The 26,864-nt window shown below is 37.3% G+C and overlaps 2 protein-coding genes across 6 annotated transcripts in view; both read right to left on the reverse strand.

Annotated features, from left to right (window-relative positions):
- The window catches only part of tld (tolloid), a 59,731-nt gene extending 54,290 nt beyond the window's left edge, over positions 1-5,441 (reverse strand). The window contains 1 exon segment of the mRNA XM_067784173.1: positions 5,327-5,441. Coding sequence (XP_067640274.1) covers positions 5,327-5,441 — 115 coding nt within the window.
- Positions 5,442-11,725: 6,284 nt separating this feature from the next.
- tok (tolkin) overlaps positions 11,726-26,864 on the reverse strand; it is a 233,775-nt gene continuing 218,636 nt past the window's right edge. For all 5 annotated transcript variants that reach the window (XM_067761946.1, XM_067761943.1, XM_067761944.1 and 2 more), the window contains exons 8-14: positions 25,941-26,139; positions 24,200-24,464; positions 21,124-21,329; positions 20,283-20,926; positions 17,749-17,929; positions 17,377-17,630; positions 11,726-17,305 (exon numbers count right to left, since the gene is read on the reverse strand). In XM_067761946.1, coding sequence (XP_067618047.1) covers positions 17,036-17,305; positions 17,377-17,630; positions 17,749-17,929; positions 20,283-20,926; positions 21,124-21,329; positions 24,200-24,464; positions 25,941-26,139 — 2,019 coding nt within the window. In that variant the 3' untranslated portion in view covers positions 11,726-17,035. The remainder of the gene's footprint in view (positions 17,306-17,376; positions 17,631-17,748; positions 17,930-20,282; positions 20,927-21,123; positions 21,330-24,199; positions 24,465-25,940; positions 26,140-26,864) is intronic.

The following is a 26,864-nucleotide window of genomic DNA, read 5'->3' on the forward strand; positions in this document are numbered from 1 at the left end:
TTTTGAAATTTTCTTTTAAAAGTGGGCGGTGCCACGTCCATCGTCCAAAATTTTAAAAATTTTTCTTCTGCGTCATAAGTTCAACCCACTTACCTAGTTTTATAGCTTTATCCGTCTTTCTAAATCAATTATAGCACTCTTTCGGGTTTTCGAAATTTTCGATATCGAAAAAGTGGGCGTGGTTATAGTCCGATTTCCTTCATTTTAAATAGCGATATGAGATGAGTGCCCATGTGTAAGTTCATACCAAATTTCATTAAGATACCTCAAAATATACTCAAGTTATCGTGTTACGGAAAGACGGACGGACGGGTGGACGGACATGGCTGAATTAATTTATTTTTTCGCCCAGATCATTTTGATATATAGAAGTCTATATCTATTTCGATTAGTTTATGCCGTTACGGGGTACCGTTATGCGAACGATATTAATATACTCTTTGAGCTCTGCTCAGCTGAGAATAAAAAAAATAGGAAGAGAAGCTCGACCTTAAATTTCTTTGCAGATTATCGCGCCTTACTTTTGTTTTTAATTGTAGATGTATTTTAAAATTGTTTGCAAGTTTTGATATTGCGTTTAAAATATACATAACCGCGTACCATACGAAAACTAACTTTTTGATGAGAAAAGAGGGTAGTCTTCATTCGTTCCCATATGGGTACAAATGGAATTGGCCCTATTGTTCCCGTTCGGCTAACCCTGTGGGCTAGGGGAAGAATATACCCACGGTAGGTATACCGGTCGTAAGAGGCGACCATAATACCATGGGTACCCAATCCATGAGTAAGGTGTTTTTCTCGAAAGGTAGCAGGGTGGACGCGGGTATCACCCTGTGGGACCCTAGGCAAGGTCTTTATAAATACTGCTACCGCGGGAGCAGGAAAAGCCAGTGTGATCTGATGCACTGCATCGAACGATGCATTGTACTCAGGTCTCACCTCCTGTCCTGGGATGGCCCCCTTGTGGGAGCATCGCGGTGGTTGTGGTTTCAAATAAGAGTTCACTTTATGACACGCTCTGAGTAGACTTGTTTTCCCTTGGGGACCCTAGACCCAAGGGAATTCGGTCTCTTGCTTGTCGCAGATACCCAAACTTCATTAAGAAACTGACCCTGAGGGGCAGATGAAAGGGTGGTCACAACCCATAATTGTGGCAACCTGAGAGAAATGGTGAAAAACGGTGAAAGATGGTGAAAGAAGAAACGTATGTCTATCGTCAGCCGAAAAACAATCGATAATTGTACGAGTGGGTCGGTGCTCATCTCGTCTTTTGAAATGTTTGAGGCTGCTTTAGACTGCGTAGCGAATAGGAGGCGTTCGCAGAATGGATGGCCACATCCAAAAATGTGGCAGATTTAACGATGTTAGATCACTGCAGTGTGGCAAGCTGCTGTTGCAAAGATATTGCTGAGGCGGGAAAGCCCCCCAACACAGGTCTATGGTTGAAAAGGTTGGCAACAACCCTAAATTGTGGAATAAAACGGAGCGTCATTGAAGAAATATGAAGAATAATGAGGAAGATTATAAAACGAAGCGAGTTATTAGAAGTTGTATACCGCAGTTGCAAATAACGATGAATATGTGGGCATATATAAAGTAGCAGAATATGCAGAACAAGTTGCATAAAACTGAATAGAACGTTTAGCTGGGTTCAGTTGCAACATGATCTTAAACGCACAAGTACCTGCGAGATGTGTCTTGTTGCGCAAGTGGTTTAGTACCATGATTAGTGAAGATGTATCTTGTGAGTGTTTGTGTCGTAAGTACTTGTGAGCATCACTATCTGTTGACCAAACAACAGATAGTTTTATTGACAAGGAATTGTATGACACTCTCACTCTATGGAACATTTAAGTAGCTATTCATAAGGAAATACACTTGCGCTGATAGATTACATCGGTAGTTGGTTCACGGCGGACGGGCGTTTTTGAACATAACATGTGGTGCATAGCGTTGGAGGAGGTGCCGCCTTCAAGCAATGTCTGAGCAAAATCAGCTCCGTCGTTAACAATGTATTATACATTGTTGTAACACTGCAGGACAGAAAAGGTTGGTCACATTCCTAAATTTCGACAAAACACAAATCTCGATCTGATTGACTTGTCAATTAGATACTCGAGATTATAAAATCAATGAAAGAGGGACACTGAGACAAGCACGGAACTCGCGGTGGAGTTGCCGTGCAACCGGGTGCCATTACCCGAAAATGGAAGAGAAGGGTGGAAAATCCTCCTCGGCCAAACCAAGACTGGTGGACTTGAACACCCCAGCTCACCGATTGGTACCAACTTGTTGGGCCGAAGATCAACGGACATTGATCTGTGTTTTACACCGGACTCCTGTAAGCACTTATCGACTGTTCTCGTTCGGGTATAAATGGGTACATTTAGTCTCTTCATAGGACATGCTCAAACAAAAGGGAACAGTTCAACGCATACAAAGAAATCAAAACTGGCATTAGTCGCATTCTTCTTTGCGACTCATCCTAGACTAATCGCATTTTTTGCGGGAAAGTATTCAAACTCGAGAAAACTGAATGACAAATGAACCATAATAGTCCAGACAACAGTTGAGGTAACAAAATATCAGACATAGCACGTTAACGAAATCATATTTATGCTAAAAGTCGTCTTTGTATATGTTGTATACCCAGCAAACATTTTGAAGATTTCGCATTTGTCTTCCCAAATGCTTGCTTGAGTTCAGTTTGAAATCAAAATCATGCGCGATCAGAAAAGTGCAATGAAGATACGTCCTTGATAATGTGCTCAATATGTTGACTGGGCATACACACCGTATTTGTAATAGGTCGTTACCAGCGTGAGGTAAAAAATACAGATTTGTTTGGATTGTTCTTTTAACTCAAACAAATGACGGAGTGAACAGCAAAATCAGATGCCGTAACACTGCATACGTTTGCCCATTAGCAAGAACAACACCCGCAACATAGTAGACATAAAAGGCTCGTAGTCGGTCAACAATAAATAAATATCATTATACAAATGAGTTTCAGATTCACTCGATCCCACTTCATCCTCACTTAGCTTATTGTTGCTTGGTCAGTTAGCGGGAATTCGATAGAGAATCCATTTGCTCAATAGCACCATTCATCAGCCAACAGGCAACACACTCGACGAATATCTATTTGAGGGCGCTGACTGTCTGGGGCGGCATCAACAAAATGATATCTCACATTCATCTCAATGTCATTCGCCGGTGGGTCGCTTTCATTGTATTGTTCCACCACGCAGCTAAAAAGTTCACTTCACTAATACCATGTAGGAAATGCACAGCTAGATATATGTGGCATATCTTTAGCTGTTGTTCAATTAATAAAATACTAGTACTGGAGGATCGTTGTTACCCCAGTTTGAACATAAATTGCTTCCGTCGTCAGGAGGGCACGAGTGAGGAAGACTTAGTATTGGGAATGGACGTAAATCTTTGGATGGTAAGCTACGGGTACAAGACCCTTCAAACTGGCAGCGCAGGGCCTACATGTTTTACGCCAACTCCGAACGGCATATTCAAGGCAGATAAGTTTTCACTGAGAAGCTTTGCATGGCAGAAATACACTCATGGAAAAAGTGTTTTTCTTAATTTCTGATGTTGCTTTTCCCGGGACTTGAACCCAGGATGTTCGGTGTGTTAAGTGGAGCACGCTACCACCACTCCACAGCAGCCACCATTTATCATCCTGTCTTGTGTATTAAGAGGTGTAAATCTTGCTATCGTGGTCAGTTTGCACATGGTCATGTGAGTGTGAAAGTGAAATCACCACCTTTATCGGTATGCGACAGACGGAGGAGTTGAGGGCGGACGATCACAAGAGTAGGCTACGTACTTTGGCGACTTAGGGCAGTAGTAATGAGCGAAGCATCGCAACATCAATTGGTAGGCGGTATAGAAGTGTGTAGGAGCTAAATAACGGGGCAACCAATGGGTAGTATTGTGACGGGCATCGGTATGATAACGGCCGTCAAAAGCGAAGCATCGCAACATCAATTGGTAGGCGGTATAGAAGTGTGTAGGAGCTAAATAACGGGGCAACCAATGGGTAGTATTGTGACGGGCATCGGTATGATAACGGCCGTCAATGGTTGTATTAGCAATAGGGAGTATTAAGACTGCAATACTTGGTCGTCGGTATGTTACCAGGAGGTAGCACCTGAATAGCGGGGCGTCCTGCAAGTGTAGAGAAACGGCGGAGCGAGTACCAGTAATGGATCTGGAGCTATGGAAGTGTCAAAGGTTTAGGTGGGGCTATTTGTGCCTCGATCGATATTTCCTCTGCTACTCCGGCAGTAGTTCATTTGAATGATACCAAAGAGACTTATCTTAGGATGAAGATTTTATCGCTTCACCCCACCAGCACCACCACATCCAAATTCGCCGGATGGAGCCGAATTGGGAGTGGAGTTCTACCAACTGTTCTTTATAAGCTACCCCACACGGCGGGATCAGCGGCGTAGTATTAAATATGGGAAAAATAATCGTACGCCACAGCATAGCTTCTGACTGTGGCAAGGCCGCTGCATCTGGAAGGGTCGGCTTGAATAGCGCGAAATATAAATATGAGTGGAGTTGGCAAAATATAGAAAATATATAGAATTAGATAGTATTAGCCAAATAGTCGGGCCTTTTGGAATTCACTTTCCTACAGACAATTCGAGTATGCTTTTTGAAAGATTTATGTTTGTGCATTTGAAAATATGAATATGGCTCTTGTTCACTTGCTTATGCTCGACTCCAACAATTCAATAGACCGCATTTGTATTTGTATGTATTTACACACATTCATTTCGTATATAACTACGGATACATGTGAATCAGGAGAAGAGGTTGTCAGTCAATTTAAATTTGGTTCTTGATGAGATTAGTTCCGTTGAAATTTAAACATTCGATTTGTGTTTGTACTGAATTCCATTTGAAATTCATATCTACCTGCCTGCTCCACATAGACACAACTTTAATGGGTGCTTACCCCCGCCATATCTCCTCTTAAGTAATACATAAATATTTGTGGCATGGTGGATATCTTCAAATAAAACAGCAGAGGTAAGGTAAAAAAGTATATTCGAACAAATGAGTTGATATTAATTTATGTAGCTGCCACTTTAAGGGGTATTGGGTTAGGTTAGGTAGTATCTTCCCTGATTGGGGAAGCTCACTTGGACAGCATGAGGGTCCGTTGTGATAGCACATAAAATAACGGTGACGTAATCTATAGCTACTTCGAGAGTCGCTGCGTAGCAAAGAATAAGACTGATCTCAACCTTGAATAAATCCTCCCGAGATCCAAGTGAGTCGCGATCGAAATACTTACGCCTAGTTGTGGCACAAGCTAGGTTCTCAAGCATAAAGTGACTCGATGACTCCATATCATCATCCTCCATACATGCAGCAGGATGGGGTTGCCAGTATATTGAGACGTACCGCATAGTTTTCCATAGGACAGTGTCCTCTGTAAACACCCCAATGGCCATTGATTGATGAGCCTTAGTGAACCCAATTATTACGGCAAATCTCCGGCCATCCACCTTCGGCCAGAAGGATCATGCTATCCTGCAAAAGGCGGTGTCCGCCCAATGCTTGCTGAGCTGACTCGATGCCAATCTATGTAGAAGCAGACCACAAATGGCCAGCGGAGTACCGAAATCCATCTGCCATCTTCATTCGGGGAGAAGTTTTCGACACACAATAGTCCGTCCTGTCAGTGATAAAGTCGCATTGTACGATACTTACCGGCAGAATATCGAATTAGATTGGGTCCTCTCTGTTTTCCTTCCACTTTAACAAGGATTCAGCCAGGAAACAGATAAATTAAATACCTGAAGGAAGAAAGATAGCACTCAAATCGAATTCGGGTCTATCAGCATTTCGTCTTTTTATGTGAGAGTGATTTCTATTGATTGCTGTCTAGTCTCCTACGAGTATACTCCAAAGGCGACTACGTAGGGACAGCTATCCGCGCTATCACAAAAAAAACATTAAAAATAAATTAGGAAATTATTCAAATACCAGTGATTTTGTCCCATCAAATAAAAGAGCACACTACATCACACCTACCGACTGTCTGTGACAGCATCTGTGTCTCGTTCGCAATCACGCAGTAATAGACCCAAAACAATTCTTCTAATAGGAACAATAAGCTGCAACGATGTGGACCAATAAAACTGCGCAGCAAACGGCAGCTGTGCCGACGTCTTTGCGCAGATCTTACTGAGTCATCTAATGCTATTTGGTTGCAGTATAAGTCGCAGATTCATTGGTCCTTATTGGTCACAGTAAAAAATTCCGTTTAGGCGAGTGATATGATTATGTCTATGATTGCGTTTATTGAGGCCGTGACTGTGAGCTGCCTTTTAGATCATATTGCTCTTCTGACAATGTAGACTAATAGTCACGCATAAAAATTACTGTGACTGATTAGGGAATGTATCCCAAGTAAAGTTGTTCCAAAAAATTAAAGTATCTTTTTACTTCAATGCAACAAGCGATTGTATTAAGCGTGTTAATTCCGACCACTCCGTGGAAGCGCTTAGAAGGTTTATCCAGTGGCTATTATTGAGTCCCTTCTATATGGGACCAACTACCTAGAAGCTTCGGTTGAAATACGCCCTCCAAAAGAATAGTTTGATCTCGGCTGCTATGGAACAACTCGTTGAAAGACAGTATCAAAACCAAGCGAGCTACTTCAAGCGCTAGGATATAACTTCTTTCAGTCACCACTCTTAATTGGAGTGAGGCTTAGCCATTTTTAGCATGCATAAAAAGAGCACTGTTGAAAGGTGGCACAGGAATCCCAATGGCCGTTTGCTGTCACAATTGCCGAGTAAGAAAGCGATGGTAAGTTTATAATAAATTCAATGCAGATACTTCGCCCAGAATATGAACTTGAGGTCTTCAGTATGGAAGGCAATCACATATCTTCCATATCACGCCGGACGATTATTTCCTTCTCTATACCCATTCAAGCACTTACTCTCCCTTATGAACTTAATAAGGAGCAAATGGTCTACTTGCCTTCGGATGTGATTAGTAGACTCTTCTACCCTATCATCTTGACAGATCATACAGAGAATGTCTGCGCTAACAAAGTTTCTAGAGATGACATTCTTAATCAATCTATTTGCAGATTTATTGAGTTTCAGGAGGAGACCTTGAGATATTACAATAATTCGTTTTTCTGCCTTTTTCAAATTCCACTACCCATCTCCTCAACGACCTTGTTCCTTTCACTTTTATGCTAAAAACGAACATTATCTGCTAAGGTAGATGCATTTTTTGGCGAAAAGCTTTTTTGCATGAGATATGCCGATATGGGTATCAAACGAAAAGTATTTCACTCCGCATTACAATAGGGGCATTTCTGGTTAGGGTTGAAATTTAGGGTTGCCAACTATTCGAAATTAAAAAAAAATTGCATGAGATATGCCGATATGGGTATCAAACGAAAGGTATTTCACTCCGCATTACAATAGGGACATTTTTGAGTAGGGTAGCCATTTAGGGTTGCCAACTATTCGAAACTAAAAAAAAAATTGCATGAGATATGCCGATATGCGTATCAAAAGAAAGTATTTTCCTCCGCATTACAATAGGAACATTTTTGAGTAGGGTTGCCATTTAGGGTTGCACCTATTCGAAATTAAAAAAAAAATTGCATGAGATATGCCGATATGGGTATCATTGCAATAGGGGAATTTTTGAGCAGGGGTGCCATTTAGGGTTGCCACCTATTCGAAATAAAAAAAAAATATTGCATGAGATATGCCGATATGGGTATCAAACGAAAGGTATTTCACTCCGCATTGCAATAGGGACATTTTTGAGCAGGGTTGCCATTTAGGAATGCACCTATTCGAAATTAAAAAAAATTGTATGAGATATGCCGATATGGGTATCAAACAAAAGGTATTTAATTCCGCATTACAGTAGGGACATTTTTGAGTAGGGTTGCCATTTAGGGTTGAGGTAGCTAGACGGAATAGTACTCTACTTACTCATATTCTATTAAAGCTTTAAAGGAGAACTTTAAAATTAAAAATCTTCGTAAAACATCTTACACATTATTCGACTTAATTTTAAATAATTTTCTTTTAAACGAATAATTGAATTTTTCACAGATTACTATTAGAAAGATCAAAAATTGTGTGTTATATTACTGCCTAATTGTATATTAAGGCACGGTTTGATTCAATTTTTTAAAGTTAAGGGTAAAGGCGCTACATCGATTTATCTATAACTACTGTTGATTTGTGTATAACTCCTAAAACAAAACAAATGAAAAAGTTTTTGTTTTTTGTTTTGTGCAGATTAATTCAAAATTTAACATGAATTTCTTTCTTTAACATTTCAGGGAAAAATGGGAATTTATCGGTACATAAATAACCCAGCACTTAAATGGCCCTATATGGCCCTTCAACCAAGCCAGATTTCCTAAACTTTTTTTTGCGTTATATAGGTACTAATTTGTAGATTAAGACACAATTTGATTCAGAGTTCCATTCAACAAATGTAAACAAAAGGGCAGTAATTATAGATAAGCCGATTAACCCACGTAGTGCCTTTACCGTTAACGATAAAATATTGAATAGAATCGTACCTTTATCTACAAGTAGGTAGTAATAAAACGCAATAACAAGATTTTTAAAATTTTGCTTGGTCCAAGATATATATATATATATATATATATAATCGGTTTAGTTGTTGTTGTGGCAGTGTAATCGGTTTAGTCTTCAGTAGTTGTCGATAAGAAATACATTTCACGTAACGCCTGAGCTTTTAATGTTAGAACCTTGGCTGAAATTTTGGAATAATCAACAAATATGAACCTATATATTATTTTGGGTCGATTTGTATGGACGAAAGTTAACCGATATCGCGCCATCGATTTTTCGGTCGGATTTGGGCTCAGGAAAAAAATTTCCACTACGCATACCCAAAAATATAATTTTCGAGCCTGCGAAAAAAATAGCGAAAAGGTAAATTTTTCGACCAAAACACTCCCTAAGACACAAAAAATATATTGGGTTTTGGGGAGTGTTTTGGTCGAAAAATTTACCATTTTGCCGTTTTTTCCTCGTAGTGGAACTTTTTTTTCCTGAGCCCAAATCCTATCGAAAAATGGATGGCGCGATATCGGTTAATAAATCGACCCAGTCTACTATATATTGTAAAACAAGAGTTTAGAAAACATTGCTTGTTTGAAGAGATATTGGGCAACTTAGGTGGCGGGTTATTTGTGTACCAACAATTCCCATTTTTGCCTTGAGGGGTTAATGATGGAACTTTATGTCAAATTACCAATTAATCTAGAAGTATCTAGCTATACGATGCAATAAAAAGCTTTAAAAAAATTTGCTTGGTTGAAGAGGTATAGGAAAATTTAGGCCCTGAGTCATTTGGGTACCGATAAATTCCGATTTTGCTCTAAAGGGTTAACGATAGAAATGTATGTCAAATAGTGAGTTAAACTACAGGTTAGTACATACTTCTATATTTGCAAAAACTAAAACCTTGGCATTTGGCTTGGTTCAAGAGGTATACACAAATCGACAGTAGTTGTCGATAAACCGATTAACCCACGTAGCGCCTAAACCGTTACGACTTTTAAATTGCGAAACTGAATGAATGTGTTTGCAAATACTGGCAGCTTAAGAGACTTAAGGCCGTTGTCATCAACTTCGGTTACGCTAACTTTTTTGATAGAAGTCTTTAGATAATTTGTCAGGTAGAGTATAAGGTTGTGTTTTCAGGTTCTTTCTTCAATTAAATATTTTCAACCTTCCGTCAATTCAGAGTTCATGCTCTGGGTATAACATATGAATATTCCGCCATTTTGCTTACTAGGAGGACGGATATAAGCAGAGTACGAACGAACAAGATACATATTTTCCTATAGATGCATGTCTTGCATGTTCTTGGGCGAGTGTTGCATCCAATATCTGAATAGAATAGCCTGCTGAACGTCAAACAAATAGACCAAGAATGTGTAGAAAGAGACGGAACAATCCATGCCTCTTTTCTCATGTTTTTTTGTCTTGCATTATCGCCACATATGGCGCTTCTTTTCTCATGTTTTAGTCTTTTTTCATAGCCATATATGGCGAAGTTGTCGCTCCTCGTGTTCCAATGACACATGTACCATATGGACCATATGGTCACATTGTTTTTGCATTTGCATGTTAAATCTGTATCTGTATCTGGTTCATGTGTCATTGAAACACGAGGTCTACCTACTTAAAAGCCCGTTGACAAAAATCCCTCAGAAAACAATAAAAAATGCTGCAACCTACTCTGGTAGCATGGTTTTTTCTTAAATCAGAGTAGAGAAATCCGCAGGCTTTTTTCTGCCCGAAAAAAATGAGCCTCTCGTCCCGTCTTCACTATCTATCCTATTCTCATCTACTCTATCTTCCACTTTTCTTATAATTCTTGTTCATCCCTTATTCCACCTCTTCTTCACATTCCCTCTTCCAGCCCTAGCCACACTACAACTACAACTCTATCTTTCATTCCCTCTCCCGCCTCACTTCACTCATATATAAAATCTCTATATCAAATATCGAATACCTGTATTTACTAATGCTTACTTAGGCTCTTTTGACCATTAGCGTTTGGTGCAAATAAAAACAAACTTATTTCACCATTCCAACCCGACGTTTCGCTAGTCTCTCTAGCTTTTTCAAGGGCGATCTGTGTATTTTAATAACAAAAAGCAATACATTAATATAAAAACAGAAAAGGCATAAGTGCGTAACATTTCAATATTAGTAATCACAGTATTACATAAAAGCAAATATCACAAAACAAAATACCTGCTTGATCTAGCCGACCGATTTCAATATCTTTGATTGTGTAAATATTTACGGAACTATGGGCGCTTTTTTTTCTAAAGCTTCAATACTTTTTCCGCTCGCTTGAAAAAAATTTCAAATGGAAAACAAAAATAAATTGATTTAAAATCGGTTTCAGTTTTATTAAAAAGACTAAGATAGATAATGGACAAATTCTCCTGTCCAATAATAGTGCTCCCTGGGATGTTATTACTATACCAGCAAACAGAGACATTTGTTATATTGTAGTATATGCAAAAAAAAAAACATACCTTCTTGCTTTTCCCCACTTCTCTCCATATTTGATCCCTGTCTCTCCAACGTATTTTATCCTTTTTATATTCTAGATTTTTCTCTCTACTACTCCCACTTTCTTTCCCTTCCTTAACCTTCCTCTATTCTTCTTCATCTCTCTTTGCACATGCTTCCTCTCCCCATCTTCCCCTCGCACTCACTTTATTTTTATCTCCCTTTTCTACTCACAGTTTCTACCTTTTCCCTAACTATCGCTTCTATTATTTTCCTCTCTTATTTTCCTTTTTCGATAGTCTGCTTAAATAATACATTTCAAACAAACTGCACCAAAAATGAAATTTTGTGGAATAGGTAGGCCGCTGGTCCACTTTCCGAAATGAAAAGTTTCTCAAATCCCAACATACACCATTTTATTTGGAATAGAGCGGTCCCTGGCCCAATTTTCTCTCCGTAAGAACCATCCTCCTGCTTGAAGGAATATCTTGAAAAAATAATTATCGAAATCGGTCCAACCGTTATCGAGTTTTGCGCTTAGCAACACATTCACCAACTCACTTATATATTTGATAATGCCAATAAAAGTCAAATGGTTAATATGGTGACCAAAATCATTGAATGAAACGACTGTATACTGTGCTAGTTTCTAAATATTTATTTTGTATAATTTGAATATAGTTTTTTTTATTATCCTTTTGGTTCAAATTTTATCGCATAACACATATAGATTTCCAAGACAGGTTTTGATTTTATCAGTATGTGTACGTACTAAGGTATAATTGTGTTCGCGTGTATAAATATGATCAATACATACATACATATGTACCAAGAATATGGTTGGCTGAGTAGAAGGTCACCTTATATCGGCTTCTGGTTTGAAAATGAAATACCTTAGCAAACGATTGAAAAGAGTGATATCCCAATCTTAATATAAAATCATCACGTTTCAACTCTGATTGTGCCTTTTTAAAGCATGTTTCGATATAGGGCGTTCTCAGCTAACTTTCAAAAACGTTTTGAAACAGGATGCCCTTCAAAAATATTCTCACATGGTCTATTTTCGAACCGGCAGCCGAGTCCTTGGGATCTTCCTCTAAGCCGTATATAATCACTTCATAAACACTCTAAAAAAGATATGATTAGTTTTTATTATTTAGATTTTTTTTATGTTTCAAAATGTCTACAAAGAACGAGGGAAAGATTTTTATTTAGTTTGATTATAGTGTTTTTTTCTTTTGTTTATATAAATGCAATTCCTTGAATTTATATTACGCGTATTAATATAATTAATATTTAAATACATTTTTCTTCTTTTAAACTTAAAACTAAACCTAAGTTTTCGGTAAGTCAATTTAAAATTTTTTTTTTTGTTCTAAAAGTTGCCGACAGTTTGTAGATATATTTCTAAAATATATATATTTTTTAGTATAAGTAAATAAATATATTTTGTATTTTTGCTAAATTTACTTAAACAATTATTATTTACTTCACATCTTCTTTTTTCAAATATCTTCTTTTTTTATAAATAATAGTTTTTTTAGATGTTGGTTTTTTATTTATGTGCAAACACTCACAGTCAAAATGGCAGAGTCTCTGAATTTTACATTTACTGCATTTTCTTGAAAAGAAATATATTTTCATAAATCTTGAAAAAAAAAAAAAAAATTGATTAAATATTCAAAGAATTTTTCAATCTAAATTATATTGAATTTTCAGAACAAAACAACGCATTTTACGTCGAAATTGGATTTTTCTTCACAACACCTATTAGATTGGGTCGATTTATTAACCGATATCGCGCCATTGATGTTTCGATTTGCATTTGATTGTAAAATTTTCATGTTTACCCTGTCCCATCCAAAAGAATTAAATTTCGTAGGCTCGAAAATTATTTTTTTGGGTATGCGCAGTGGAATTTTTCAAATCCTATCGAAAAATCGATGGCGCGATATCGGTTAACTTTCGTCCATACAAATTGACCCACCCTAATACCTATGTATATGACACTTTTTATTTTCTTGTATTTTCCTGTATTTTGTCTTAAATTTTTTGTCGCCCTCCATCCTAATACCACTTCAGTATGTGTGTAAGTCTGTAAACTATATTCCAAAAAACTAACGAAATACAGGAAAAATCAAGGCGAATCTATACCAGGTGGTGGCAAAAGGAATTCAACCAATTCGCCGTGCAGAAGAATGTCAAGTTAAAAGAAAATTTTCATTGTTTTCGATTAACTGACATATTATTGTATAAGGCATTGTATGGAAAATAATCAAGAAGAAGCAATCAGCTGTTGGGATAACAATATCTGGTACTGAATTCGCCTTGATTAAAAACAAACGAGCTAGTTTTGTTTTTCGTTAAGTTTTTTGACATTCGGTTGTTTTTTCTTAATTTTTTCTGGCAAATAAAAATTTTGTTTTTAGTTTGAAAATTTTGTGCAGAAATATACAAATAAAATCAACATTTTTGTGAAATATGTAGACTAGGAAAGCACAATTCAATGCTCCTGTGCTATTTGCATTGTTTCTACTGTGAAAAAAAAAAATGCATTGTGACGAATATTAGTGACACTAAGTGATACTCACATCACTAATCTGATACTAAGTAAATAAAGTCACAACAAAAATAAAGCAAGGTGCTACACTTGTATGTACTTAAATAAATTAACCATTAAGTCTGCACACATACGTGAGGGGCAACAGAGAGAGAGATAAAGCGGAGTCATTGGTGCCGTTTGTCGTATCGCTGTAGTCGTATAATCAGCTGTTTATCGTTACGGAGGTAAACCAAAAACCAATTGGTTGGCTACGATACGGGTACGACCTTAGCGGCACCAATAATCGATTGCATTGATTCCCATAAGGTTGGTCGAATCAGCTGTTATAAGGTTACCGATACGGTTACCGATAAAGCACCAATGTCTGCAGCTATACTCACAAGCGCATGTCATCATCAGCCGCTCACATATCCACACGCATATGGATACAAATTGCAAATATACGTGTATATAGCTGGTAAACAAGCAGCAGGTTCACGAAATTACTACACCTTAGGAGAAATGGGTGAACGAGGAAACCGAAGAGTATAAAAGCGGCACAGGCTGAGGCATCAGCGATCAGTTTGTTTTAAACACGCTATCAGTTGCGAAGTGAAGTTTTATTGTGCAGTACTTTCAAAGCAGTCTAATAAGGAACATTTTGTAATACAGAATATTGGAGTGTTTTATCCAAGAGTTTAGCGATAGGAAGGTTAGCTGAAGGTTGCAAATAAGCGGAATTGCGGTAAATTCGATACAGTGTGAAAAATAAAATTCTAAAATTAAATCATTCATTTTGGGGGAATATTGGTATCGCTTTCTCTTGTGCAATATTGTTCGTGTAATTTGAAGTTGTGACAAAGTTTCGTCAGTTTTTTCAGTGAAATCCAAGACATTATAAAGTAGTGTCATTTACATAAGTAGGTATTAGTAAACAAAATTTAAAAATATTTCAACTACGCAATTTTACAGCATATCAAATGTTCGTACAAAATAAATGAGAGACGATAATTTAGTTTAAAAATTTCTCAAAAATTGCATTTTTTTAAATTTAGAATTGTAAAATATTTTGAATTTTATAATTCGCTCTGTCGATACAAATTTGTTTATTTTTGGATAAAAAAAAAATAAGTTAACCAAATTTTTGACTTTGGTTCAAAATTTATTTTAATATTTTTTTAATGCGAAATTTTTGTATTAAATTTAAAATTAAATGTAACAAAATTTCATTACTTTATACGTGAAAAGAAGTTTTGACTTAAAAAATTATGAAATGATTATGAAATTTGGCTTAGTTCTAATCTAAAAAATGTTTAGAAGGGATTTTTTTCCGTGCCTCAAACAATTTTCTGAAGAAAAAATTTAGATTTGACAGACAAAATTTTAACTTTTATAATAAAAAAAAAAAAAATTTTTTTATAAAAAATCTAAACTTAATTTCTTAAATATTTCAAATATAAATATTTGTATCAATAGTGATGGAATTTCAGAATTAAAACAAAATTTGTATTTATAGAAAAGATGTTAAATATTAATAAAATAAAAATATTTAACAATTTTTTTTTGCGATAGAATTAAAAAAAATAAAAAATTTTATGAAAAATTATAGACTTTGACAAAATATAAATATACAACTATTTTTACATTAGAAAAGTTAGTATTCTTTCACTTTCGTACTTTTCAGAAAAAAAAATTTAGGTATGAATATAGACAAGTAAAAAAAATTTAGAAAAAAAAATCAAATGCTGGTATTTCACACATTGCGTTAATTTTAAACAAAATTTCTTCAATTTAATACTGCAAATAAATCAAAATTAAAAAAAAATATTTGTAAGAATAAAGTTCTAGCAGTTTAAAAAATATAAAAATGAAGACAGTTTTACAAATTTTTATATTTAATTGAAAAAGTTATGGTTATTCCCGCAACCTTTGTTCAATATAACCTTTCGACATAAAGATTGTGATATACAAATATTGAATGCATGCAAAGTACATTTTTAAAAATTACATTTAAAACGAAAAAACATTTTTAGGTTTTATATAAATATTTCTCAAAATTACTGTGAATTTATTAAGAAAAAATGCTTTAAATTGAGCATAAACCTATAACCGATACTGAAATTTGGAGATCTGAAAATTTTTCAAAATTATTTAAAATTTAAGTTTAATAAGCTCAAAAGGTGTTCGACTTATTATTGTTTTTTTTTAAATTTTAAAGTATGTTAAATATTTTTTCAAATTACATTGATTTGAGTTTCTTAACATTACTTAAAAATGTTTTGAAACAAAAAAAGGTAAGGTTGTGTTATGAATTAATTTTCGGAATCTGATCTCACTAAAAACATTTTTTTAGAGCAATATCAATTTTTGGTAATTTTGAGAAATTTTTTGCATACTACAAACTTTTTTTAATATTATCTGTAGTAAAATTATTTTCGGCTTAATACAGCCAGAAGGCTTTTGTTATAAAAATTATAAGTTTTGTATGAATTAAATTTGTCTGTTAAATTAATCGTGTTAAAATGCTTTGTTTAAAGAAAAATTTAATATGTAAAAATTTAACGTTTTATTTACGAAAGTTAAACTTAATACTCACAAATATCGAAAAGGACAGCAAAAGATTAATAAAAAAATTCATCAAAAAGTCTTTAAGTGCCAAAAAATAAAAAACAAAATAAATTGTTCTCTACATGAGTTTTTGAAAACAAAAAGATAACTATGCAAAAAAATAGTTTTGGAATTTTTTTAACATTTTGTATTAAAATATTTCTTCTAATTGAACAAGAAAGAAAAAAGCGATTTTTAGAAAAAATTGTATACAAAAAAAAAAAAAAAAACAAATGTTCAATATGCTCTCTATCTTGACTGTGAATAACTGTTTGAACGTTTTTTAAAGTTCGCATTTTAATATAGTTTGCGTACTACATATAATTTATTGTTACACTAAGTCTAAAATTTTTAATTTTTTTTGAAATTTTTAAGTAAATTGCACACTTAAATATTAATTGTTTTTATTTTTCTAAATATATTCAAGTAAGTAACTGCGTATATTTGCTTTTCATACTTTTGCTGATATTTCTCTCTTTCTTCGTATTACATGGAATCTTTTGCACGTTTGACTTCTTGATGTGATTTTTGCACTTGATATGCTTTAAATGATGAAAATTCCTAAAATCTATGTATATGATATATGTATGTATCTACGTATTTCGCTATTGTCATTAATTTCATTTTTTCGACGCTTTCACATCTTAAGTTTTTTACTCTTCTTCCTCTTCATCATACCTTTCCAGCTCTTCATAACTTTCGTTTTCTCTTTTTGTTTTGATATTTTCATACGTTTCGGCCATTTTCAAGGAGTAACGTAAAATATGGGCGGATGCCACCCACGATAGGCCCAATTTTAGAAACCATTATAATACCGACCTCGAGGTCGTACAATTAAGTGATTCTCACTAAAATCGCTATACTCATCGGAATCTTCATATATACTCTTCAGCGAACCTGGAAAGGGCGTTACACGCTCGGCGCTATACGAATTGAAATCTTCATCGCTATTTTCGAAAGGATCAACTGCCACATAAGAGGCGGAGAAACCTTTCATGGTGACGGTGTCATCTGTTTTGAAACGCACCAAAAGCGAATCGGTTAGAGAAATAATATCCTGTGGCAGCTGTGAGCGCAAGAAAGAGTGGGTGAGATGAAAAAAAAAACTAAAAAATAGAAAATTATTTTGCAAATTACCGTATTGCCACAATATTGTCCATACATCGGTCCGCTGGTATCCTCCATGCCCGAGTACACTTGCACATAATCGTAAGTGCAATTTTCGCTCATTTCAATATCAAAGGTAAGGAAGAGCAATTGCACGTTGCTGCTATATGGCGCTTGTATTGTCCACTCACAGTCCATATTCTCATTATAATTGCGATTGCCAAAGAGCGCATGCGAGTAGAATTGTTGAATTTGATTTGTTGCTCGCAAATAGCCACCGCATGCTGTTCCATGATGATTATGATGCGAAAAGTTGTATGAAAGAAGAGAAAACGTAGAAATTTTAAATTCTGGTAAAACTTTGTACAGTTGCGTGCAAAAAAATTACAACTTTTCACTCACATGTTGAATGTATAGCCGTGAAACCAGTCATTTGTTTGTTCTTATCTGTTTTGAAGACCATATATAGCTGATTGGTTGTTGATGAGATCGGATATGGTATTTTGTCACCGCAGAAGTGACCAAGTAGGGAACTGCTTTCTGATTCGCCATCATACATGGCCACATTGTCGTAAGCGCATTCCTGTTGTAAATGTTAAGAAACGATTTTAATTGAATCTATAAACGACCAAAGTAGGCGTGGTACCAGCCTTCAGAAAAAAAAAAAAATTGGCAAAAAACATGAAAACGATGCACACTAGCGGGTTACCGCGGTAAGCATGCCTGTCATAAGAAGTGACTTAAATCTACAGATCCGCAGGTGAGTTGGGAAAAGAAGAGGAAGGAGAAGGCAAAGTTTAAGTGGAAGTTCGCGGGTAAGCGCGAAAACACGAGTGAGTGTGTGTGGGAGGAGAAGATGGAGAGCAAGAAGAAGAGGAAGGTAAACAAGCAGGGGAGGTAACGAAAGAGGGAGAAGAGTGAAAGAAGAGTATGGGATGTAAATTAGTGAAAGATTAAGGGTACAATTGCAGTGAGGGGATGGGAAAGCGCAAAAAGCCCGAGTAGCGGAAAACAACAATGAGAGGGGAAGGCGAAGCGCAAAAAGGGGAAGAGATTGGTTAATGGACAGGGAAAGGATGGCAGAATGGCAAAGGACGATTCTATGACATTGAGTACGGTAAAGTGAAAACTAAGGGGAAGACAGAAAAAACAACAAGGGAATGGAAGGTGGAAAGCAGCACAAAGAGAAAGAAGTCGGGATAAGGGAAGGAAAAGCGAGAAGGAGCTGAAAATAAGTCAGAAAGAAAGAGGATGGGAAAGGCGAAAGGAAGTAGAGTAGATCGTATTAGAAGACGAGGAAACGGCAGAGGAGAAGAAGAAGCAGAGAAGAGGAACAGTGAGATTGAGAACAAAACGAATGAGTTTTTCGAAAGATTTGTGGACTTCGAAGCGCTGGCCATTTTCGAAGAAAATTTTATGATGATGTCTATGCAAAATTGATATAATTTAACGAATAAAGTCCTATCGACTGTCATGCTATCCGAATGAATAAAGAGAGGCTCTGGGCGCTGAAATTATTCGTACGGGAACCCTCCTATGCAAAAGACCAGAATGAAGGATCTATTCGGTGGCAAAGAGCAGGTTAGTTTAGGTTTAACTAACATCTAATTTCCCTAAAATTGTCTAATTGGCGTCAGACGGCGACAAAAGAGGTGAAGCGCTTAAACGGTGCAGCGTTAAATAGGTAAGAACATACATATATATTGTGTATCTCTGCCCCCACATACCTCAGAATATGCATCATTTGTTGGCTAATATAATTCCAAATAATCAACCAGTATGAGCAGTTTCTCGGTGTTCAAGGCATGTGTGTTTTTTGACTTCCGCAAGATAAATCACCCAACGCCATATTTGCATCATGTAAAGTGCGCACATCTAGAGCACTGATGCTACGCCTGCTGCCGTCGATCACAATATGATCAAACTTACTTTATTGAGGTTTGCAAAGAAGATACCATATAATGCTTGCAAGATCATTTTGATTTGGAACATATGTTACAAAAACCTGCTGAGAGATGTTATTTTGTGCAGCAAAACATTTTGAATTTGAAGTTCTCAAGCATCAACCGTCTATTCTGTCGATTGAGTGGGCGCAGATAAGCGTTATGTTGAATAATATTTTGGCCGCTGCCTCAATAGCATTTGCAGTTGGACGGTGAGTTCAATCTTAAATACACAAGCAAAGGGTTCGGGGCATTCTACATTGTAATTCTCACCGCAAATTCAACAATACGACCACTAAATTGCCACTAAAGAGGATGTCACAGGACGGGGTAGACTTTCTGCCTTGCTATGTATGCTCATGTAAGTTCCTCTAGGACGGCCCTCATGAAAAGATGAACCAAGTAGGTTAAAGTGTGTGTTTCAAGTTATAATCAGATATCTTAAAACAAAAGTCGGGGATTCTGGAAATGTAATGGGATGACAAGAATAAAGGGATCTTCCTCTTGAGCCGATATTTCCTCTTAATTTTTCGTAGTCGTAAAACCTTTCGGGTACAACTGATGTTTAGAACGTGATATTTGAATGTCTACTTGAATCATTTTCCGTGATTCCTAGTCAAATTGGTTTGGAGACAAACCGATTTCGGCGATATGTCATCTTCAGTGTATTTTTTCGTGAAATTTGTTTTGTTCCTTGCCTGGAAAAGGTGAAACGTCGGAAAGTATCTTAAAATTATATTATCACATAAGGTTTTGCAAATGAGGTCAAACATGGAGATGCACAATAGGGGTATGAAGGGAAAAGTTCTAATGAGATCTTCTCTGAGAGGTTTTTTTTAATTGAATAATGCAATGTGGGCATCAAACAAATCTTTCACTTGGGCTTCCAAATACTTGCCAATTAATTATAACGTTAACTCTTGTATGAACCATATGTTCGAGTTTGTCTTAAAAATTCATGGTACAAGTGTGGAGAGGCAATCAATCACTCACCTGATGTGATTCCACATTGAATTCGTTGAATATCAATTTGATACGATGTCCAGGCGTAGTCGAGAAATGCCATACACAATCCGCATTTGGTGGATATAAATCTGGGAAATTCGGACTGTAGATTGTACCAAAAGGTGCTGATATTTCATGTTTGCACTCGCCCTCCTTGCAATCATGGCCATTCTCATGCAGCGAATAACCATTGTGACAGAAACACATATACGAACCAATTGTATTACGACATTCATGCTGACAACCGCCATTATTCGTAGAACACTCATCAATGTCTGTGAAGAATGCCGCAGCAAAGCCTGTCCCTTGTATGGTCTTATCCGAATGGAATTCAACACGCAACGCATTACCCTCTGAGGTGGCAGTGGGTGGTATTGATGTGCCACAATATGTACCAATACGTTTTAAACGATTCTCGCTCAATTTTGAATAAATCGTAACCGAATCATATCCGCAATCGGTTTGTTGTTGTGTATTACCCTCGAGATCGAAATGTGTGAAATTGAGTGATATTTTGTGTTTTGGTGGTGCAATAATTTCCCAAATACATTCTTTCAGCACCGGATAGGAGTCCGGGAATGATGGTGAGGTTATAGTACCGTTGGGATACTCAATAACACCACCGCAGGCATCTACAATGAAAAAAAGGAAGAACGAATTAAAAAAGCATGAATGGCGAGCTTAATGAGTGCAAAGAGGTATACAAGCACATTGATGCTAAAAATGAGTGTGCCTACAGCGCCAGTCACTTCCGTTTGCATTTTTTGTACATTTTTGAGATGCCTATGTACATCTAGTACTTTTCACTCTTACATACATACATACATACCTTCACAATGTTTTTTATCACTATGCAACTCGTAGCCAATGTGACAGCTACACTCGTAACCACCTAACGTATTGATGCAGTCATGCTCGCAGCCGTGATTTTGTGTCTCGCATTCGTCCACTTCCTTCATGAATATGGCTGAGAATCCTGCCTTTTGCACGGATGAGTCTGACAAGAATTTCACGTACATTGCATTGCCACTTGACCTACAAAGAAGAAACAACAAAAATTATAACAATAATAAAAAGGTCTACGTTCGATTGAGATCAAAGAAGATATATCAACTTGTTGGTTTGGAGTCACTGTTGAAGGATATAAAATCGATACAGCAAAAGACTTCGGCAATATCAGCTTAGAAATTAAGAGGTCAATAACTCATGACAATAAGTGATACTTTGGAGGGAGTAGGTAATTGAGAAGTAAAGTCCTTTCTCGACGAACAAAAATCACACTCTACAAGTACCCCAGCAGGTTAGGGGGGAATAGAATATACCCGCGGTAGGTATGCCTGTCGTAAGAGACTACTAAAATACCAAATAGATTCAAGGAGTTGGGTAGCGCAACCCTTTCAGGTTGCCAGCGCAATATGCAGCTTCTCCAAACCCAATTGTCAACCTCACCTATCCGTGGCGAATCCTGTTTCATTAACAGCCGTTGCTCTGGTGACCCTGAACTCCTCATAGATCTAGGGGGTGGGAGGACAGGATGGCCTAGAAGGTCGCATGTGGTCACAACAAATCGTTTCCGAGATGTTGTTGTTGTTGCAGTGATAAGGTTGCTCCCCGAAGGCTTTGGGGAGTGTTATCGATGTGATGGTCCTTTGCCGGATACAGATCCGGTACGCTCCGGTAACGCAGCACCATTAAGGTGCTAGCCCGACCATCTCGGGAACGATTTATGTGGCCACATTAATCCTTCAGGCCAACCCTCCCTCCCCACCCCCAAGTTCCATCAGGAGCTTGGGGTCGCCAGAGCCTCGTCTGTTAGTGAAACAGGATTCGCCGCGGATAGGTGAGGTTCACAATTAGGTTTGGAGAAGCTATATATTGCGCTGGCAACCTGAAGGGTTGCGCTACACAGCCCCTTGAATCTGGTATTTTAGTCGCCTCTTACGACAGGCATACCTACCGCGGGTATATTCTGACCCCCTAACCCACTGGGGATCGTTTCCGAGTTGTTCGGGCTTGGTACAGGAACGTACCGGATCTGCATCCGGCAAAGGACCATCAACATCGATAACACTCCCCATATATCGTTCTGTCCGTGATGGCTATGAATTAGGAATGATAAGGAGCATATGAGCTGTATGCTGACAGCCGCGGTGTGGTGGTAGCGTGCTTTGCATACCACACCGAAAGTCCTGAATTAAAGTCCGGGTAAAGCAACATCAGACATTTCAGAAAGAGTTCTTTTCAATTGGAAATAAGTTTTCTAAGCGGAGTGGCCCCTCGGCAGTGATTTGGCAAACACTCTGAGTGTGTTTCTGGCATTAAAAGCTTCTTAGTGAAAATTCTTCTGCCTTGCAGTAGTTCTCGTCCCGCTAATTTGTAGGCCATTATCCTATCTGAGGAAAATCGCGTCAAGTATTGTAGTCTAAACAGCCAACAATTTCAATGCCAAATGAGTAAACCAGTTAATATGCTACCCTCTAACAAAAAGAGTCTAAATTTTAACCAACACAAAAGGGGCATTTGCTAATTGTTGCTGACAGAGCAATTCACACGATTTAATACAGGTGTGTGTACAACGCACGACCAAACCAAATTTGCATTCAGGCAAATTTGCTTATATTGCAGTTCCCACAGAAGTCAAGACAGATGTGTAGGTACATATTTTGTGTCGAGTTGTATGTAGGTATGTAAGTATGTATGCTTAAAGTAAATATGTATATAAGTATGTATGCTTAAAGTAAATATGTATGTAAGAATATGTTTAGAATAATTTAGTATAAATAAGCTGACAATATTGGAATAAAGAAGCATTCACTCATTCGTCACTCACAAAGCCGACTATTCTTTTTTAATCTTTTATATGGCGATCCTGTCAAGCTTCTCGCAAATATCAAGATGAGCTGAGCTGGCTAGCTCATGTTATGCTAATGGACAAAGACACTACGGTTGAGATAGTATTTCTATCGATACCTGTATTTGGGGGCTGATTTGATCTCTCTCGGTGCCCCCAATTGGCGCCAGTTATCACAAAACAGTGATACCTGGCGTGATCTCTTAAAAAACCGCCAAAATTGTTTTGGCTGTATAGTTGAGCATAAAGTGGCTGAGGCTGTTTTGGACATGAAGGTGTCGCTGTTTGGAGTCGGCATAAAACAATCCGTACGAAAAATTAAAAAGAGCCCGATGCAAATTAGAAGAGAAGCTTAGACAAAAGTGCACAGATCCAAAGGTTGAAAGGGTCAAAAAATCGTTTGTGAGGTTTGGGGGCTGGTTGCTAATACGGAACTGTACCAAATTCTTATCCGGCTAAGGACCATTTACATCCTTTAAATTCTTCTAAATTCTCGCAAGTGTTTTTGCGGTTACACTAACAACAACATCAACCATATCTGTCTCTTCGGAGTAGCATCAATGGAACGAAACAATTCGCTAAACAACTGCCGTTCAAACTAAGGGTTCAAGAACGCAGCCTCTAATCTGGGGTTGCTGCCACCTAACATAAGCTCGCCTCGTCGATGATAAGCATTGTCACTTCCGCTGTTAGAAAGATTGTTTTGCAACAAAAAAAAAAAAAAAAATTGTTGATCAAATACCCCTTGTGCAGCTGGGTATAAAAAATACCGTCAGTATATAAAGAGTAAAAGAAGTACAGCGCATTTTAACTTTCAATTTTGTTTTTAAGCACAGCGACCGCATCGCTATCATCAGCACGTCCCAATCAACTCTCAGTCGACCAACTTACTAAAGGATCGTCTAACAAATCGAAAAAACAGACAAACATACAAAAACGCTTCAAGCCTTCCAAGCACTTGCCTAAGTTTTTTCGTTATTTGTTATGTGTAGTTAAGCACAAGGCCACAAGTCCTATAACATACATATGTATTTATACAGATTTACATACTTACTTCATGTTTGGTGGTGGTTTGTAGCCGCAAAATACACCGATCAATTGTGCATCCTCTGTTGCACCATCCCGCACCTCGACAAAGTCATATACACAACTATCATGATTCTCCACTTCAAAAGATTGGAATTTGAGCGCCACTTGATAACCTCTTGGTACGGTAATTTTCCACACACATTCCTTATTTGGCAGGTAGTCCAATGGATAGTTGGGCGATTCTAAGCGTCCCTCGGTATCGTCAACAGACATCTCACCGCCACAAATGACTAAAAGTGTAAGAAGACGAAAGTTTATATTATAGTAGCATGCTTTGTTGTATTAGCTTGTGTGTGCGTATGTATGTTCGTAACCACATCCCAACAAACACTGAAAGCAAAAATTTCAAATGTTTGAGACCTATGGATATCAGGTGCGGCGAACAGCATATCTCATGAAGGCCCCAATGTAATTGGCCTCAAAAAGCGCCCTCAGTTTACTACGGACACGCAGCGAGATTATATGGCATGGAAACGGCAAAACACTATATCACGTTACTCGTTCAATTCCAGATACAGATTAAAGAGTACAGTTTAAGACGGAATGAGAATCCCAGCGGGCTAAGGGGCTTAGAATATGCCCTTGGTAGGCATACCTATTGTAAGAGGTGACCCAAATCCACATACCAATGCTTCATATTAAATCGTTCGTTAGATGGCTGGGCTATTACTTTAATGCTTATAATTTCCGGAATGTACCGGATAATACTTCCCAAAAGGAAGTGTCTTTATTGCTCCAGAAACTGGTCAAAAATGGAAAAGGGAATTGGCGTTGGGCTTTACTTGGATGTCATGCAATATTACCAGCTACTTGACTTCAGCAGGGTCTTCCAAGCCAAGTTTCTATGCCTTAAAAAAGAGAAGCTAGTTTGCTTCAGCACAGTGTGGTTCCTACGATTAAGCTAACTAAAATCTCGTTTTCTCAAAACGAAAATTGTATGGAAGTGTTATGGCGTCCCTGGAACATACCGACGTCGTTGCCGAGTCCGTGGGTACAGCAATATCAGACAGAACAAAATTGCAAATGAGATACCTACCAAAAAATTCGAAACTGATATAAACGATGTTATGACGAAAATCGAAGCATACACTGCGAGGGGAACGAACTTGCTATAGACTAAGCGGTACGATTGCGAGGTCTTATGGTTCCTATGACCAAGTTTGCATGAAAAAAGGACGAGCTTTCTTCCCAAACTTAACGAATTGCTGAGAATACTAGCGGACGTCATCGTGGAATATTGTGGCATCACACAGATGATTCGAAGATACCACATATCAACAGATTCCTCTCTATTCACAACTTTTTTTTAGAAGATTTCCAGTTTAACAGACAAAACGGCTGAAATTTCTGAGTGTATGCTTTTCGATCTTTCGCTTGAAAAATATTGCAGGGGCACATTTTTTTATTCCTGGTGATTTTTTCTCTATTAATACACGAATATTGTGTAAGAGCAACCAAACGAGTCATATTCTGAACCTCTCTAACCCAATAAAGATAGCGTTCTATATTACGGGCAGCCGAGATAGGATAATCTCTTAACTCATCCATCCGTTAATTTAAAAACCCTCAGATAAGAAATAAAAATTGTATATGGCCATTGAAGTTTGACTAGAGAAAGCGTTGACCTGGTACATTTATCTCTTTTTAGAATTTGTTTCTTCTCCAGACATTGATCTTAAAAAGTCTTGCACAGTAATATTACTCACCATCATATTCTGCCTTGAACCCTCGGAAACCTTCCATACGATGTGTATTCACATATGTCAAGAGCATACGACTGGATTCCGTTTTTAATATATCATCCTTAACTTTACCGCAATAACGCTTGATCAAAGGTGATTTGAAATAATAACCATCACGTACTTCCAAATAATCGGTTTGGCAATTGTTCGATTTGAAAATGTTCTATAAATAAGATAAAGAAAAAAATATCTATATGTTATATATTCACATGTGCGTGGGGTATAAGTATTAGAAATGTTACGGAGCTTTGGTAATGGGTGCCAAAATCCGGAACTTCCGAATGACTCAGATTTCGTAATCCGACGTCGGTTATCAATGTTTTAATTTGAATTTATAACGGAAGTAAAACAGTTGGAAGAGCCTGTGTCATAGGTTAGGATTGTACCATGGAAATATTTTACAATGGTACTTAGGTATCGTTTGTCACATTTCGACCCTTTAAGTTTGTTTTGCAGGGTCGCTTTCTGTCGAATGGAACAACGATTGAAAAATCGACTTAGAAAATTGGCTGGTGAAAATCAAACTTAAAGGGTTTTCTAATTTAAGTGTTTTCGATATAATTTTGCATTCGCCAATTTGCCTCTGCCATCCTGCTTTGATTTGCGATTTAGATAATGCAAATTTGTAAAGTCCGACTCCAGTTTCGCTAACTTCCGTAACATCACTAATAATTTTACCCTAAGACAAAATCACTTTTTTGTGGATATTACACCAAACCAGCATTTTTGTAGAGATTGATCCAAAAGCCAATTTGTAGTATGGCACTACTGTGAATATTTGCACTGCATTACCGGCAGTTGCTATCATACGCCAGATGGCAACGCAACATGAGAGAAAAACTGCCGCTAGTTGGAGCAGGGAATGTGATATCCTAAAACCTCGTCCGA

The sequence above is a fragment of the Eurosta solidaginis genome, chromosome 1, assembly GCF_040869045.1.
Source record: "Eurosta solidaginis isolate ZX-2024a chromosome 1, ASM4086904v1, whole genome shotgun sequence".
Classification (NCBI taxonomy): domain Eukaryota; kingdom Metazoa; phylum Arthropoda; class Insecta; order Diptera; family Tephritidae; genus Eurosta; species Eurosta solidaginis.